The sequence below is a fragment of the Oncorhynchus clarkii genome, chromosome 29, assembly GCF_045791955.1.
Source record: "Oncorhynchus clarkii lewisi isolate Uvic-CL-2024 chromosome 29, UVic_Ocla_1.0, whole genome shotgun sequence".
Lineage (NCBI taxonomy): Eukaryota > Metazoa > Chordata > Actinopteri > Salmoniformes > Salmonidae > Oncorhynchus > Oncorhynchus clarkii.
Window position 1 is genome coordinate 23,017,209 of NC_092175.1, and position 19,176 is coordinate 23,036,384.

At 42.4% G+C, this 19,176-nt stretch overlaps 1 protein-coding gene across 3 annotated transcripts in view; it reads left to right on the forward strand.

The window, feature by feature from the left end:
- LOC139387773 (nucleus accumbens-associated protein 2-like) overlaps positions 1 to 18,344 on the forward strand; it is a 56,323-nt gene extending 37,979 nt beyond the window's left edge. For all 3 annotated transcript variants that reach the window (XM_071134013.1, XM_071134014.1, XM_071134015.1), the window contains exons 2-6: positions 1,722 to 2,647; positions 10,076 to 10,252; positions 10,660 to 10,765; positions 11,100 to 11,197; positions 11,768 to 18,344. In XM_071134013.1, the coding sequence (XP_070990114.1) occupies positions 1,801 to 2,647; positions 10,076 to 10,252; positions 10,660 to 10,765; positions 11,100 to 11,197; positions 11,768 to 12,312 (1,773 nt within the window). In that variant the 5' untranslated portion in view covers positions 1,722 to 1,800 and the 3' untranslated portion in view covers positions 12,313 to 18,344. The remainder of the gene's footprint in view (positions 1 to 1,721; positions 2,648 to 10,075; positions 10,253 to 10,659; positions 10,766 to 11,099; positions 11,198 to 11,767) is intronic.
- The last annotated feature ends 832 nt before the right edge of the window (positions 18,345 to 19,176 follow it).

Here is a 19,176-nt window from a genome sequence, read left to right on the forward strand (position 1 = left end):
ACAGACAAAATGAGGGGGAAAAATCCAGAAAATCACATTGTAGGATTTTTAATGAATTTATTTGCAAATTATGGTGGAAAATAAGTATTTGGTCACCTACAAACAAGCAAGATTTCTGGCTCTCACAGACCTGTAACTTCTTCTTTAAGAGGCTCCTCTGTCCTCCACTCAACCTGTCAAAGGACACCAGAAACAAAAGTGTAGACCTGCACCAGGCTGGGAAGACTGAATCTGCAAAAGGTAAGCAGCTTGGTTTGAAGAAATCAACTGTGGGAGCAATTATTAGGAAATGGAAGACATACAAGACCACTGATAATCTCCCTCGATCTGGGGCTCCACGCAAGATCTCACCCCATGGGGTCAAAATGATCACAAGAACGGTGAGCAAAAATCCCAGAACCACACGGGGGGACCTAGTGAATGACCGGCAGAGAGCTGGGACCAAAGTAACAAAGCCTACCATCAGTAACACACTACGCCGCCAGGGACTCAAATCCTGCAGTGCCAGACGTGTCCCCCTGCTTAAGCCAGTAAATGTCCAGACCCGTCTGAAGTTTGCTAGAGAGCATTTGGATGATCCAGAAGAAGACTGGGAGAATGTCATATGGTCAGATGAAACCAAAATATAACTTTTTGGTAAAAACTCAACTCGTCGTGTTTGGAGGACAAAGAATGCTGAATTGCATCCAAAGAACACCATACCTACTGTGAAGCATGGGGGTGGAAACATCATGCTTTGGGGCTGTTTTTCTGCAACGTGACCAGGGTGACTGATCCGTGTAAAGGAAAAAATGAATGGGGCCATGTATCGTGAGATTTTGAGTGAAAACCTCCTTCCATCAGCAAGGGCATTGAAGATGAAACGTGGCTGGGTCTTTCAGCATGACAATGATCCCAAACACACCGCCCGGGCAACGAAGGAGTGGCTTCGTAAGAAGCATTTCAAGGTCCTGGAGTGGCCTAGCCAGTCTCCATATCTCAACCCCATAGAAAATCTTTGGAGGGAGTTGAAAGTCCGTGTTGCCCAGCAACAGCCCCAAAACATCACTGCTCTAGAGGAGATCTGCATGGAGGAATGGGCCAAAATACCAGCAACAGTGTGTGAAAACCTTGTGAAGACTTACAGAAAACGTTTGACCTCTGTCATTGCCAACAAAGGGTATATAACAAAGTATTGAGATAAACTTTTGTTATTGACCAAATACTTATTTTCCACCATAATTTGCAAATAAATTCATTATTTATTTATTTATTTTCTCATTTTGTCTGTCATAGTTGAAGCGTATCTATGATGAAAATTACAGGCCTCTCTCATCTTTTTAAGTGGGAGAACTTGCACAATTGGTGGCTGACTAAATACTTTTTTGCCCCACTGTATATCATTACACTGATTATATTAACTATTCTTTTGGTCATTGAGGCCTACTACTTTGAATACTTACTTTGCATATTACCTTAATTTATGTTTTTATACCATATTTCTGCAGTTCTCCCATGTCTCTCTCTTCACACACATTCTTCTGTCACATGTCTCTTTCTGCTCTCTCTCCAACGTCCCCCTCTCTCTTCCTCCCTTTCCCGCTGTACCCTCTGTTTCACACATCGGTTTCACTTATCTGTCTCACGTCTCTTTTTGCTCTCTGTCTTTCACATACTCTATTCTCCTCTCTTCTCAAGTTTTCCAATGTGTCTAATCCATCCCTCCTTCTCTCCTTGTACAGATGTCCATTTCTCTGGCCCTGTCAGTGGTGACTCTCTGAAGTCTCTTCCTCCTCCTCCTCCTCCTCTTTCTCCACCACCATGTCCCAGCTGCTCCACTTGGAGATCCCCAACTTCGGCAGCACGGTGCTGGGCTCCCTCAATGAGCAGCGCCTGCTCGGTCAGTACTGCGATGTCTCCATCCTGGTTAAAGGCCAGGCCTTCAAGGCCCACCGGGCTGTACTAGCCGCCAGCAGCCTCTACTTCCGAGACCTGTTTAGCAGCTCGTCCAAGAGCCAGTTTGAGCTGCCCTCGTCGGTGACTCCCGCCTGCTTCCAGCTGATATTATCCTTCTGCTACACGGGAAAGCTGACCATGGCAGCCAGTGAGCAGCTGGTGGTGATGTACACCGCCGGGTATCTTCAGATCCAGCATATTGTGGAGCGGGGCATGGACCTGATGTTTAAGGCCAACTCGCCCCACTGTGACTCTCAGACGGCAGCCATGGAGGAGCAGCAACCAGGCTCAGAGCCCCAGAGCCCCAGTAACAACACACTGGCCGGGTCAGGGACGTCCATCCTGGGGCCGCCGGGCTGGTCCCCCTCCCTGGTGCAGCCCACGCGGAGGATCAAACTGGAGGGGTGCGATCCGTTGCCCAGCCTGAGTCACCATAAGAAAGGGTCCTCTTCATCTGAGCTGGGAGGGCGGCTCTCCAAGGGAAGCTCATTGTTCTACACGGGGGCGGGGGGAACCACCATCTTCCCGGGGATGCAGCCCTATCCAGTGGCAGGGGGAGAGAGGTCCAGTCCTGGGGCCTCCAGCCTGCCTACCACGGACAGCCCAACCTCCTACCAGAATGAGGATGAGGAGTTTGAGGAAGAGCCGTATGACGGGATCACGGAAGAGGCCTACAGTCAGATCTATGGGCGCTCAGCCAACCCATACGGAAGTAAGTATCAACTGTTGCTTAATAATGCAGTTCTCTGTTACTGTATATTAGTATAACTGCTACTCATTTGTTTAACTGCCAGCTATTTCCTTGGTGTTCACTTTGATGTGCGGGATAAATGTGACGTTCTATACATCACCTTGAAAAGAATGGATGACCGCCGAGTCCCTTTGCGGAGTTCATTATTCCAAGGTAATGTGCAGAACGGAGGTGTTTATCCCGCATATACCACAGTTACCAAAGAAAACAATGCTTAAGCACACATTTACCGGTAGAAATAACATATAATACATGTTATACCACAGCATTGTTGAATACTCGTTTCTGATTGGCTAGAAGAGCATTCTAGAATGGACATTAAAACCAAATAACGGGACGGTTGGACAAGATATCGGGACAGTTGGAAAAGATACTGGGAAACCTTGCAATCATGATGCAAAATGCACCTACATATGCAGACCATTGCTACAAAGTTACAGAAAGCTAAACCAACAATCACACAAAGCCGAAATTGGATACATTGTAAAAGCAGGTCCAACAAAGAAAAACATTGCTAGCTAACTAGCAATTGATTTGTTTTTGTAGAGACATATTTTTGGGATGACCTAATGTGGTGAATGATGAACATGAAATTCTATGGTAGTCATGACGCAAGTGGTGCTATGTTGTCAAATCCTCCGACATGTTTCTGTTTCTGACCAGCTGTTTTCAGCAACTGATATTTTTTTAATTGGTTGTCATATTGGCAGGTTTGCTAGCAACAAACTATTTATATCGACGAGTTTCCTGAGAGAAGGCACTAATGCCAAGCAAAATTTGGGCATCATCTGCTCATTGTTATGGATGTATCCAAAATAATGTCAATAGAAAACAGCTTAAGCAAATACAAATTCAGCTAGTTCGCTGTTATTCGCTGTCTGCAGACGTCGTAACTGTTGACTGTAGCTATTTGGCTAGCTAGCAAGCAAGGGATAAGAACATTGCTAGTGAGCATAGTAATGGAACATATAGAATTAACATCAGGGTTGCGTCCTTAAATATAGAACTAATCGAGTCAACGACTGGGTCGCATCTCTAGCAACCAAAAGATGAGAAAGTATGAATTTGTTATAAAAAATGAAAATATGAATGAAGATGTTTTATTTCTACCGGTAAATAATGTTTTATTTATACCGGTAAATATTGTTTTATTTGGTAACTGTGGTATAAGCGGGATAAACTCTTCTGTTCTATACATTACCATGGAAGAATTAACTCCACTACGTTGTCCATTATTTCCAAGATAATGTACAGAATGTCTGCATTTATCCCTTACATAACTGCCTAGCTGCTGTCATCATTATTACCATATATAGTCCTCCTGGTTTCTATTACTTCATAGGGAAAATAAGCACAAGTTCCATTTGGTGTAAAGTTGCCAGTTGTATTTAACCATTTCAAATGAACTCGTACAAAGCAGCCCAAAATGAATACCGACAATGAATACCAACACCTGCCAAACTGCCAATTGTTTCAAATACTTTACAGGACGGTATCAAATAAAGTGCTGCCCAGTTCTCTGACTACCTCTTGTTATGAGAATATCCTTTCATGTCAAAGCAAGGGCTCACTTGCAACATCTCACTTCATGAGCACTGATGGGGAACGTTACTTTTAAAAGTAACTTGTTATGTTACAACATTACTTGCATTAAAAGTAACCCGTTATGTTACAATTTTTTGGGCCGATAGGTTGTTGTTCGACTGAGATTTTTTTAGTTCAGCCGTCAAAAATTGTAACAAAAGGGGCCTCCCGGGTGGCGCAGTGGTTAAGGGCGCTGTACTGCAGCGCCAGCTGTGCCATCAGAGTCCTGGGTTCGCGCCCAGGCTCTGTCGTAACCGGCCGCAACCGGGAGGTCCGTGGGGCTACGCACAATTGGCCTAGCGTCGCCCGGGTTAGGGAGGGCTTGGTCGGTAGGGGTGTCCTTGTCTCATCGCGCACCAGCGACTCCTGTGGCGGGCTGGGCGCAGTGTACGCTAGCCAAGGTGGCCAGGTGCACGGTGTTTCCTCCGGCGCATTGGTGCGGCTGGCTTCCGGGTTGGATGTGCGCTGTGTTAAAGAAGCAGCGGCTTGGTTGGTTGTGTATCGGAGGACGCATGACTTTCAACCTTCGTCTCTCCCGAGCCCGTACGGGAGTTGTAGCGATGAGACTACTACAACAATTGGATACTACGAAATTGGGGAGAAAAAGGGGTAAAATTAAAAAAAATAAAAAATAAAATTGTAACAAAAAATTCATGGCACACTAGACACGTGACTGATTCGCGCCTGTCTCGTTGGACTAATCCATTGCGGAGGCCATGGAGATGGTACAGTCCATCACTCTTAGACAGATATCGGCAAGAGTGAGAGTTATCCTTAGGCCTACAGTAGGTGTGAAAATAATGTGTCTTGGGTATAATTAAAAATGTTGATTCAAGAAGAAGGGATTGTGGCTTAGATACACCAGGCTTGTCTCCAGCCAATTTGTGCGCATTCAATGTTTTATAACTTAATTGTGTGAATTGTTTGCCCTTTGATTGTTAATTAAAACCATTACATATACCACCATATATATACCAGTAGTACATTTACCATTAATTCCTATAATTTCTAATCTGCAATGTTTGTTTGGTTACAGTCATTTCTGTTAATGCATTCAATATATTATTATTCCAGTCTTTTGTCATTCTCATTGTCGGAGTGGACACGTTGTTTGCAGAGCGCACAACCTATGTTACACTTGTGAGAAACAAGTTTTGGTTTATTTCATTCCATTTATGGGTTGTCAATTTATTAATTGTATTTTGTTTGGAGTGCTCCTGTCATATTGTTGAGTAAGGACACACCTGATTACGTATACATGTAGGCCTAAACCACCTGGCCTGCGCGCAAAAGTATAAATGTGCTCATTTGGGCATGTATGATAGTATTTCTAATTGTTTTAACGCACCACCACTTTGGAGCTTCTCAAAGTATTTTTTTTATTCACCTCAAACAGCAAGTAAACAAAGTCTGTTTTTACATCAAATCAAATTGATTTATATAGTCCTTCGTACATCAGCTGATATCTCAAAGTGCTGTACAGAAACCCAGTCTAAAACCCCAAACAGCAAGCAATGCAGGTGTTGAAGCACGTTGGCTAGGTAAAACTCCCTAGAAAGGCCAAAACCTAGGAAGAAACCTAGAGAGGAACCAGGCTATGAGGGGTGGCCAGTCCTCTTCTGGCTGTGCCGGGTGGAGATTATAACAGAACATGGCCAAGATGTTCAAATGTTCATAAATGACCATCATGGTCAAATAATAGGTCTGGGACAGGTAGCACGTCCGGTGAACAGGTCAGGATTCCATATCCGCAGGCAGAATAGTTGACATCCTTTAAGAATGACAATAGTTCCTCAATGTATTTGAAAAATCTATCCAGCTCTACCCCTTTCAATAACCACCGACTCTCGGTGTGAATGGGAAAAATGTCATGCTCTGATCCAGTGTAAACGTCATAAAAAAAAGATTACTTCTTATCCCTTGCACAAATACAGCTGTGTCTGTCTGAAGCTTACTGGCACAGGAAACTTTGAGAACCCAGAGTAATTTATACAATGTTGTAAGTTTGCTAGACCCAGTTGCAGGCCATACCCAGTTGATAGTTGATACAATGTTTCAAGTTTGTTGAAGACAGGCAGAGTAGAGAGATGAATGCGATTGGAGAACATGAACAATCCTCCATGTGTAGCCAGTGATTTATAGGATATTTATTTCTATCAAGATATTTTCTACCTGTTTTTGTTTGTTTGCTTTATGTAGGTTATTTTGACCTAGTTTGCAATATATCTAAAATACATTATTATAATTGAAATTAAACTGTTCCATGAAAATGTGCTTATGAAAATCATAACTGGCACGCAGATCGGTAGAAATTGTAAGATAAATTGTAAATTGGCCCTCCACATGAAAAAGGCAAAGGCCAGTAGGAGCGGAAGGGGGACGGTTGGGAACAGGTTTTTTCTTCTGGTTATCTTGATCTCTGGCTCCCTCTTGAGTCATTTATGTGTCTTAATTATTTCATCAAACAGTACACTTAACGTATTATACAAGCTCAGTGCATATAGTTGATTTTATTAAAACACATAGGGTGTGTCTATATATGGAAACATTTAGAAGTATTGTAAAAGTAAGTAGTTACTTATTTGAAAAAGTAACATAGTAACTGATTACTTAAATTGAAAAACTACTGTTGTTAGGTTATTTCTTTACCACAAAAAAGTTATCAGAGTACAGTAGCATGTCACTTTATAACACATTACCCCAACACTGTTCATGAAACATGCAAAAATTAAGCAATATATTTTTCATTTTTCATTGTTAGAATCAAGAATATGCATGTTAGGTAAATTCATTCACCTTATACACACAAAAACAGCCATGTATAAAATTGGTTTTAAGGGGCAATTTTTAATGAACACATTACTGAGTGTTGTGTGTGAGCTGGAGAATGGATCAGGTTAGTAATCTTGTATCAGATAACACTTTGATAGCCGTGCATGCCAGTCTTCCAGGCTGACCTATACATTGTTTTTACAAAATCATGAATGTGTCATAAATTATGTCACGTGGCCTCATAAAATGGGATTTCATATAATGCATCTCATAACATCAATCATGAACATTGTGCACTATTAGCATTGTGTCTTGTCATGCTCATTTGATGGTGGGCTTTAAATAGTCTTATTTATGTAGACTTACGAAAATGTTATATGAGGTTATAGTTACTGTATTAATTATACAACTAAAAGGCTTTGCATGGTCAATCCGACTTCTGCAGAGGCTGTACAGCATTTACTGCAATATAGCATCTGCAGTTTTCAGGGCATTTATACTTATTGCGAGCAAAGCTGTTGTGAAGGAAGTTGTAAAGGAAGTGAGTTTGTTTTTATACTGGATCTCCTGCCACCACCTACCATCAACCAATCATGTCAATGCGGTGCTATACGGAGGCGTCCACATTGTTAAAAAATGTAGGTGGCGCACGGCAATGCGGTACAGAGCTCAATTTGGCCTCTGCATGCCTCCGGCGGCTCCGCAATTGCATCATACTCTCCATCTTCGGATCGAGCATGAATTGGCTTTTATGCACACACACGCACGCACACATACATTGCATTCGAAAATTATTCAGATCCCTTGACTTTTTCCACATTTTGTTATGTTGCAGCCTTATTCAAAAATGAATCAAATTATTTATTTTTCTTTATCAATATACACACAATACCCCATAATGACAAAGTGAAACAGATTTTTAATACATTTGCAAGCATTTTGAAAATGTCGATAATAAAAAACAGAAATACCTTATTTACATAAGTATTCAGACCCTTTGATATGAGACTCAAAATTGAGCTCAGGTGTATCCTGTTTCCATTGATTATCCTTGATATGTTTTTACAACTTGATTGGAATCCACCTGTGGACATGATTTGGAAAGTCACACACCTATCCATATAAGGTCCCACAGTTGACAAAGCATGTCAGAGCAAAAACCAAGCCATGAGGTAGAAGGAATTGTCTGTAGATCTCCGAGACAAGATTGTGTCGAGGCACAGATCTGCGGAAGGGTACCAAAACATTTCTGCAGTATTGAAGGTCCCCAAGAACACAGTGGCCTCCATCATTCTTAAATGGAAGAAGTTTGGAACCATTAAGGCTCTTCCTAGAGCTGGCCGCCCGGCCAAACTGAGCAATCGGGGGAGAAGGGCTTTTGTCAGGGAGGTGACCAAGAACCCGATGGTCACCCTGACAACTCCTCTGCGGAGATGGGAGAACCTTCCAGAAGGACAACCATCTCTGCAGCACTGCACCAATCAGACCTTTATGGTAGAGTGGCAGGACGGAAGCCACTCTTCAGTAAAAGGCACATGACAGCTCGCTTGGAGTTTGCCAAAAGCCATATAAAGGACTCAGACCATGAGAAGCAAGATTCTCTGGTCTAATGAAACCAAGATTGAACTCTTTGGCCTGAATGCCAAGCTTCACATCTGGAGGAAACCTGGCACCATCCCTGCGGTGAAGCATGGTGGTGGCAGCATCATGCTGTGGGATGTTTTTCAGCGGCAGGGACTGGGAGACCAGTTAGGATCGAGGGAAAGATGAATGCAGCAAAGTACAGAGATATCCTTGATGAAAACCTGCTCCAGAGCGCTCAGGACCTCAGACTAGGGCAACGGTTCACCTTCTAACAGGACAGCGACCATAAGCACACAGCCAAGACAACGCAGGTGTTGCTTCAGTACGTCTCTGAATGTCCTTGAGTGGCCCAGCCAGAGCCCAGACTTGAAACCGATCGAACATCTCTGGAGAACCATAAAAATAGCTGTGCAGCAACACTCCCCATCCAACCTGACAGAGCTTGAGAGGATCTGCAGAGAAGAATGGGAGGAACTCCCCAAATACATATGTGCCAAGCTTGTAGCGTCATATCCAAGATGGCTCGAGGGTGTAATCATTGCCAAAGGTACTTCAGCAAAGTTCTGAGTAAAACCTAGGTAAATGTGATATTTATTTTTTTATTTTTTAGAAACTATTGAACTCATTTTAGGCTGTAATTTAACAAAATGTGGAAAAAGTCAAGGGTTCTGAATACTTTCCGCACACTCATGCGCGCACACACACACACCGACATTAAAACACCCCACTGTCCCTACTGCAGAGGTTTTTATTTTTTGTTGCAGAGGGCATTGCTATTGGACAGGTTTGTCTAAGTCTAGAGTTTCAGATATTTATGAAATCCATTCTATCTACAATCAGTCAGAACACCCCAGGGTGACATTGTGGGATATGTGTGTGAGAGAGAGAGGGAGAGAGAGAGAGAGAGAGAGAGAGAGAGAGAGAGAGAGAGAGAGAGAGAGAGAGAGAGAGAGAGAGAGAGAGAGAGAGAGAGAGAGAGAGAGAGAGAGAGAGAGAGAGAGAGAGAGAGAGAGAGAGAGAGAGAGAGAGAGAGAGAGAGAGTGAGAGTGAGAGTGTGTGCTGGCCATCTTAGAGGTCAATGTGAAGGTTTTGGGAGGGAAATTAATCCCCCCTGTGTCTCTCAAGATGCTGATACGGCACGTTGCGAATCTGGAACTTAGCTGTGCTAGGCCTTGAATCATTTATTAAACACCCTCACTTTTAATGGAGATCACCTTAACCTTGTGTGTAGGCTGATGTTAAATTCTATCTAGCTTTCTCCTTGAAATATGTAAGAGCACTGTAGAAGGACTAGATCGTAGCCTGTAGGTCTGCCTGTCTCTCTGTATTTCACCCAGGGAGATTTTGCCTCCCACTCTTTAGAAAGGGTTTATTGTTATTTCCATAACACTTATGATTTCTTCCACTACAGAGTTAACCCACTCCCTCTCCTCACCTGTCCCTCTCTAGTCCAGGAAAAGCCAGAGATGGCAGCCATGCCCCTGTCCCTGGAGAGCCGCTCCTGTGTGCTGATCCGTAGGGACCTGGTGGCCCTGCCCGCCAGCCTCGTCAGCCAGATCGGCTACCGCTGCCACCCCAAGCTCTACACCGAAGGAGACCCGGGGGAGAAACTGGAGCTGGTGGGAGGTAGGCAGCAGGAGGAGAGAATGAGAGGTGGATTGGTGAATACTGGTTAGATGAGACCAGTTTTTTTGAAGTAGCAAGGCTGAGGTCTCTGTTAGTCTTTGGTAAAAGGGTTGAGGTAGAAGGTAGAGATTAGATCAAATGCTGTATGAAATGTTCAAGTTGATGTTTGTAATGAATACGATGGAAATCTTATTTATTCAAGAGGTGTCACATAAAATAAGTGATGGGAATGAAGATAAGTGATGGGGTGAAATAGCACTGTCTCGGTGAGAGTACTTTTACAGCATAAATGTTTAATGAAAGAAATGATAGTTGGGTTATAAAGTAGCGATAGAAATACATAGGGTAATGGAGTCGTGATGGGGAAACCTATTTCAATCAGGAAGCTCTCTCTCACACCACCCAAGGTACATCTGTGTTTATGACACGGGGCCAGCTAATGAACTGTCACCTGTGTGCTGGCATCAAACACAAAGTCCTACTGCGTCGCCTGCTCGCCACCTTCTTCGACAGGTAAGTCAAAGCCAATCTAAAAGGTATTGATTAACAGTTAAATGATTTACATGTTTTAGGTGTGACTCAGATCCAGAAGCTGTTAGCTTTATCAGTATAGTTTTCATGATGAAGTGTCTGTTTCATATGCGCTCGTATTCAGACTCAGAATCCATACACATATCCAACTTACATTTAGATTCCTTGTTTTCAATGCCATTACTTGCACAAAGTTTAGTATATATGTATGAATCTATCTTCTCAAGTCAACATAAACCTACGTTTTGCAGTGCGGACGTTTCAAATGAAAGTGGTGTTCATGCTGCCCTCTGGTGTTGGCTCTGTGTGCCTGCAGGAACACCCTGGCTAACAGTTGTGGGACTGGCATCCGCTCTTCCACCAGTGACCCCAGTAGGAAACCTCTGGACAGCCGTGTGCTCAACGCTGTCAAACGTGAGTCTGAAGTTGGTCAAACGGTGATCTTACATGATCAAATATCTGGTTGTTTAGAATGGAGGATAATGGTTCAGGGGGATGGCAGCCTCTGTTGAATGATGTTACTGTTTCAGAGTCAAACTATTGTAGATGGTTTATGAGACTTTGAATTAAGAAGTGTGATGTTCCAGACTAGTCTGTAGCCATTAGCAATTTTAGGTTATGAAAACACAAGCATTTATGAAAGTGTGAGTACATTTTAAAAAAAACATTTAAAAAAATCATACTGTAACATACTGTAATATTCATTTTTGGGGGTTTTGATCAACTATTCATATAGACTGAGACACAGGCAAAACAGCGGGTTATTTAAAAAAATCTTTTTGTCTCTTTCTGTCTCTTTCTCTCTCTCTGTATCTTTCTGTCTCGCTCTCTCTTTTTCTCTCCCTCTGTCTCTGTCTCTTGTTCTTTCTCTTTGTCTTTTTCTCTCTGTCGCTCTCTGTCGCTCTCTGTCGCTCTCTGTCGCTCTCTGTCGCTCTCTCTCTCTCTCTCTCTCTCTCTCTCTCTCTCTCTCTCTCTCTCTCTCAGTCTACTGTCAGAACTTTGCACCCAACTTCAAAGAGAGTGAGATGAACGTGATCGCCGCAGACATGTGCACCAACGCGCGGCGCGTTCGCAAACGCTGGCTGCCCAAGATCAAGTCCATGCTGCCTGATGGTATGGAGGTCTACCGGGCCGGTGTAGGGGTGGCTGCTGGTGTGGGCCTGGGCCTGGCCCTGGGAGCCGCCGGACCTGGCGTGGTGCTCCCCTTCGAAACCGATTTTAAATCCCTGACCCCCTCTAGCCTGTCCCTGGACCAGAGGCTGTACTCGGAGCAGAAGGACCCACGCAGGACTCACTCTCTGTTGGACACAGTCAGCCCAGGGTTGGGGGAGGCTGGAGGGGAGGGAGTGGACGCAGAAATTGTCGGTCCCCAGGCAGGGGAGGAGGAACAGGAGGAAGAGGAGGAGGAGGAAGAGGCTGGGTTGGAGGGGGCCTTGATGCCGGGAGGCGAGGCCGGGGGGCGGGGTGACATGGCCCCAGGACAGGAAGGGAAGGAGTTAGGAGAGGACCTGAGAATGAACGGGCAGTGAACATCCTCTGGCGTCTATCTCTGATCCATCCACCACAACACTTTCTTTCACTCGCTCTTTCTCTCCTCTTCCACCCCTCCTCCTCCTCCGCCCTTTCCTAAGGTAACCTCTCAGTACAAAAAGCCATGCTCTCAGAACTTACAGTACAACACACACACACGGTGTATTCTTTAGCAGGGCAGGGAGTACAAGATGTGCTATGTTGAACAGACACAAGCATTGCTGGGGAACAAACAGAATTACTTAGCGAGAATTAAAAAATCTCTCATTTGAACATGGAAGAACTTTACTTTAGACCTGAGACATCAGGTAATTTTCTCCGGACTATTTTTAGTATTCATCTTCAAGACCACATTGTAGTTAAAACTGAAAAAAGTAACACTGTTGTGTTATCCTTCCTGCATAGTTGTAGAACTTGCTACACAACAGTAACAGTTACTGTACATCTATGGAGTGTGGGTCAGATAAGACTGTAAAATGATAGTCCTCTTTCTAGGAAAGCAGCATGGGTTCTATAAATAACCTAAGTAACCTTGAAACAGATCACACTACACTGGGGGTGTGAGGGACTAAACATACAGTACTCTACAGCAGCAACATGGCTCAGTGTATTTAATACAATTTACCATATTCCTTCTTAAAGTGCCACACAAATTCTTGGAAGATATAATACGATCTCGTCGCAACATACAGCAAATCAGTTGAACAATTTCACGTTGGGAAAAAAAATAGCGTGTGATGTTGTGAGAGAGAGAGAAGAAACTTTTAACCTCCCTTTGTGTTGCTTAAGGGTTGTGGTTTTCCACGCAATTGAAAAGATTATCTGGAAACACGAAGAGCTTTTTGTCTATGGATCATCCTTAGACAAGATGACGTCATCTTCGATTGGCCAGTCAATGCAATGCCTGTGTCTTTTAACGGATAGACGCACGTACATACAATACATATACACACACGCACAATCACTGTTTCCCACACACCTTGTGATTTTAACCTCTAATACAGTACTGATGCATCTGAGACTCTGACAAATCAGATTAACAGTGCTTGCAAACTTAGCATACCCTTACAATAGTACACAGTAACACAGACTGAGTCATGGAAATGTCAGAGACACGAACATGCACTAACAGAAAGCTTGCATGCAAAACGAATACAGAGATTCTAAAATACATCAACAACAGAGCCACTTATGAATATGCATACAGAAAAGAAACAACAGCTGCAGTTGCCTGAAGATATATCATTAATATGGAAGGAGGTACCTTTATATATGCGTTTCTTTTCAGAGTCATGCATTTCGCCTGTGTTTCACCCAGGTTTGTTAACTTGGGTATGGCCTGGCTTTCATCTGGGGTGGAGGGCACTAGAGACATGCTGAATTGAGCATACTACATAGTAGTGAGGACTTCAAAGTGAGTTGCCGGTGAAAAGCACGGTTTTACTAGCGTCACGGCGTGCTCGAAAGGATCAGCACTAAGACTACAGCACCCAGCCTACAGCTTTCTTGCATCCGCTATTTGTTTTTTGTAATTTATTGAATGAAACTAATATGATACATTTCTGTTGGCTTATTGCATTTGCACTTGAAGAGGTTATAGGAAGAGATTGATGGGGAGCTTATGGAGATGCCTAGACTGTTCTAAAGAAGTAGGCTAACTGAAATTTGCCCCCATATCTCCGTGTTCGATTGGAGGATTTGAGGTTTGTGGACTTGGATGGTCGGTCATGCTGACGGCGACTGTTGCTCTACGGCAGGGGGGAGACGAGAGACAAAATGTTGCACAGCGACATTTACTAGTTTTGTTGCACTTTAGTTTTTATATATTTTGTCTGTTCTCGCTCTGTTACTTTTTGCCAAAAGTAGGGAAGAAGTCTATAAATAGCTTCTAACGAAAATGGTTGGTCGATAACCCACCGGAATAAGTTGCTTGGGGTAACACATTGATAGGCCTATCAGACACCCACACTGTATGTTGTAGTTTATGAATGTGTACTTGATCATAAGACCTGGGTAAAAACATAAGGTAAGGAGCCAGTAGAATTGGAGTGGTCCCAAAAACCTAAATAATCAACTTCCAAGACAATAATTTTAATGGTCAGCCTTCTGAAAAGCCTTGCTTTGAATTGTTGTCTTATAGTCTTATAATGCAAAAGCACATCATGTTTGTCATATGTTATTGTTCTATATTCAGTGAAAATAAGATTGATCTGGTTTTAGAAGCGAATATCAATGTCAATCAGCCTACACTAAGCCACGATTCAAGACGCTGGCAGTTATCATATTGACTTGGGATCTCATAACAATGAAACAACAAGATCACATTTCCTCTGTCAAATTCAAATGCTTTATTATATGTGCCATTTTTTAGACTGGGCCCGTTATGTTGTATTGAATATCTATATGATCCTGTTGTATGGTTCTTTTGGGGAGGCATTAACATGGTCCGGTTTCTTTAATAAGGAGCACAGGGTTATAATTGCACTAGGTAATGAGAAAACAAAAATGTTTACAAGAGTATTTTTTGGAGAAATGTGACCTGCATAGGAGAATAAGGCAGGGGAGGGGGATGGGTGAATGGGTGTGTGGGACTATGGGTAAATGTGAACTGTAGAACTGCTTCACCTAGCCTTGGTAGAGTACGGGAACAGTACTGTACAGTAAAATACAGTATCTTGGTACCACAAGATAACTATTTTCTAGCACCTTGTACAGTGTTGTATGTACTCATTTAAAAGTGGGCCAGAGAATGGAATAACATGACACTTCTTTGAAAACAAAGGTGGGGTATCTGACTTTCCCTCTAGAGGCCACTAGAGCTGCTTGTGTGATTTCAATAAAGTAGCACTGTGAAAGTCTTCCATTGTGGAAAATCTCCAAATATACAGTCAAACTAGCAATGTTTGTACTGTAGGCCTATATACTTATTCTATCCACATCCCGACAAGAAACCAATTATCTTCCTTGTTCTCAATCTCTATTCATCTATAAGTAAACCTGCTTGTTGCAAATCACTAATAAGATAGGAAAGATAGACTGTAAACCAAACCTGTAATATAGAGGTAATAACTGCAAATCGACTCCTTTGGTCAATTTGCATGTGCAACCACTACTGGCTCTAAGGGGAAGTGAAATGGCTTTCCAGTAAAATACTGTCATTAGGGAGGTGAGTTTTCCTGTTCTGAAGAAGGGGCGGGGATCAGTGCCTTAATTGAGACTGCAGGGGGAGAGAGTGTTGTGCTTAGTCACCATCTGTTTGCATTGGGACATCAACAAATACAGAAACTAGCTTTAGAGTCCTAATGACATAATGGAGAGTTTTATGTACAGTTCTGAATGCTAATGTAAATGATGCTGACGGGAAATAGGCTCTGTTTTCTCAGAATACATTGGCAGGTGAGGTTAGGATGGAGATGTCTTGCTTTTTCTTGGAAAATAACCCCTAAGGCTTTAAGAACTGTGTTCTTGTAAGCAAATAATAATAATGACTTTGGACTTATGCCCCGAACCATTTGCCTTCCTAAATCTCAGCAAAACATGTGTAAACTCGAGAAAAACAATACTGTGACATTTTGCATGGAACTGCTTGTATAGGTCTAGAGAATCTGACAGACTACAATAGTGACATATTATCACATATATTAGAAACCTTTGTTAGTTTCATGCTACTGGATCGTATAACAACCAGGTTTACTCCATGACTTGTCAGTAGTGGTCTATACTGCTTGAGTGGCAGGTTATTTAGTTATTGGTGTCACTTTGTTATTTCAAAACAACTTGGATAACATGTGAACTTGATCAATCTGCAAGATATATCACACACTCAAACAGTTATCACCATAAATGTCCACAAAGACTGGAAAAGCTTCAGACGACCCATGGAGTAGGCTACAGTAGTACAGACTTTCACCCATAGGAGCCCTTATGTACATTCTCTTTGTTTATTTACCTTTTTTAATGCTTCAACTTGTTTATATCTGATCCGCTTCCTGCCTGCCTTTCTGCATCTTCTGTACCTGATTCTTTCCAAGCCCCCAAAAAACACCCTCACAAACTGTACTCTTAGCTCTCGCCCTAACGTCTTTTTGTGGGGGTGAAGTTGGAAATGAAATGATGTTGCACTAGAAAACTGAGTGAAGCTCAGAGAATGTTGTGGCTAACCGAAAGAGAATGAGCTCTTTTTGTGGTGGCTGAAGAAATAAAGTTCTGTCCCATATGTAACATAATACAATGCTATAATTTACTGTGTTTACGTTAGTGTAGCACTTTGCTATTTCTTCAAATAGAGGCCTATTGACTACCAGAAATCAGCGATAATCTGACATTGCATTTTGGTCCAGCTTGTCCAACAAAACCTATGAATTCAATGAGTAGGATAGAATATGGGATTGTGCTGAGTGGGTGTGTAAATCCACCATTTGGCAATGCAATGTCAACAGTCTGCACACAGTAATCTGAGCTGTTAAGTGTTCCCCATAACCAACTGCTTTGTGTGGCATATGGTTACCCAATTCCTACAGTACACACTTCTACACAGCTCTAACTCAGTACCCCTGGTTTGGCTTTTAGTCCTGAAAGGAGAGGTTCTAAAATACAGTAACTACAAGTCCTTTCATATGGATTTTCGACATGTTGAAATAGGATCAGCCTCAGTAACAACAGGCTTTTTGTTAAATGTCTGTAATGCATGCTGATACCCAGACACCCATTATTCCTACCTTATTAAAGTCTATGATCTTGACACATTTTACTTCGAAATTATATCAAGCTCTTTGCTATGGTCGCTTCTGACAAAGCAGACGGCCATGAATGAGTGTCCATTTTGTCTACCAATACAAAACCTATTGACTGTTAGCATAAACCCACCCAGCTTACTACAGTAAAGTCTGAGGAATTGGAAGACTGACTATTGCAATGGATGTGCATGTGAACCTATGGACAGACTAAGAAAATAACTGCACTAAGTTTGTTTGTTTGTCTTTGGACATAATGCCATTAAAATAAAGAATAAATACATTTAATTTAAAAAATGTAAGAGAGAAGGTTGGACGACAGACTTAAGTCTCTGGGAGCAACCTTCAAAGCCATGTGCTCAGAGCGCTGACAATCAGAACAGGGAGGACCCACGTGCACTATGGGAGATCTGTCGTCAATAGCTGGGCTCCTGCTAATTCCTGCCTTGTTGCTTCCAGCTTTGCTATTGGTCCATGTGAGCTACTTACTCCAGAGTGGAGGCCCGTGGCAGTTCCAACTCCAGCCCTCAGGATTACCTGGGCCAGCGTTTCCCAACTCCGGTCCTCGAGTAGCCCTAACAGCACACCGTTTTGTTTTAGTCCCGGGCAAAAACACCTGATTCAACTTCTCAAAGGTTTGATGATAAGTTGACAAGTATAATCAGTTGTGATTGTCTAGGGCCACAACAAAAATATGTACTGTTGGGGGTACTCGAGGACAGGAGTTGGGAAACACTGGCTTAAGGCAACTTATTGGTTCTCAGTGCACCTCTCTCAGCTGCTGTAGATTTGATTGAGAACCTGATTGTTTTTAGATAGAAGTTCCACTTAAGTACTGATCCAGGACCTGCTGTGTTTTTACTCCTAAATGTCTTGTTCAGGATGAGGGTAGCTTAAGCTGATCCTAGAGCAGCGCTTTGGGGTAACTTAGCCTACTTGACAAATCTATAGGACAAGTGACTTGACATTTGTCGATCTCTTAGAGATTGGGTTCCTTAGGGTTGGAACCTGGCAAAATGGTTTTAATGGAACTCTGTGACTGCTTTAAATTTTAAATGACGATGATTAAAATGTGTATGCGCTTTCTAACTCAAGCATCAATAATATATACAAGAGAAACACAAGATGACACTTTTGATGTTGCATAAAGAATACAAAATCTCCATCCTCGTTATGTTTTTTCCTTCCACCATCAGTTTTAGTTGAGGTTGACATTTGTGTAGTTCAAGAGTAACTGATTTCTTTCAAATGCAATATTGAGAAGTCTGCTTTTTAATAAAACTCCTTACTTCACCATATCTTCTGTCTTCTTGTTTTATATTCCCTGTTTATCATTGTTCTTTTTTTAAATAGGCCACATAATCAACAGCTCTGGTGGACATTCCTGCAGTCAGCATGCCAATTGCGCACTCCCTCAAAACTTGACACATCTGTGGTATTGTGTTGTGTGACAAAACTTTACATTTTAGAGACTGCACTGTTGGTTAGGGGCTCATAATTAAGAATTTCACTGTAAGGTCTGTTGTATTCGGCGCATGTGACTAATACAATTTTATTTTATTTGTCCTTTTATTGTCTTCAGCACAAGGTGAACCTGTATAATGATCATGCAGTTTAATCAGCTTCTTGATATGCCACACCTGTCAGGTGGATGGATTATCTTGGCAAAGAAAAAATGCTCACTAACAGGGATGTAAACAAATTTGTGCACAACATTTGAGAGAAATAAGCTTTTTGTGCATACAGTATGGACATATCTCCCCTTTTGGCTTCAGAACAGCCTTAATTTGTTGGGACATGGACTTTACAAGGTGTCGAAAGCATCCACAGGGATGCTGGCCCATGTTGACCAGCAGTGTTGCAGTTCTTGACACAAGCTGGTGTGCCTGGCACCTACTACCATACCCTATTCAAAGGCACTTAAATATTTTGTCTTGCCCATTCACCCTCTGAATGGCACACATACACAACCAAGCTCTTTAAATAAGACAATACAAAGGCTAAGTAATAATAACTTTTTCTAAGAAATGACAATTTGGAGAGGTGGGTTTAAGAAAATTGTTAGAAGGCTGTACATAATTGGGGTGATATAAACATACATCAACATGATTTTACTAGCATACTGCCTAA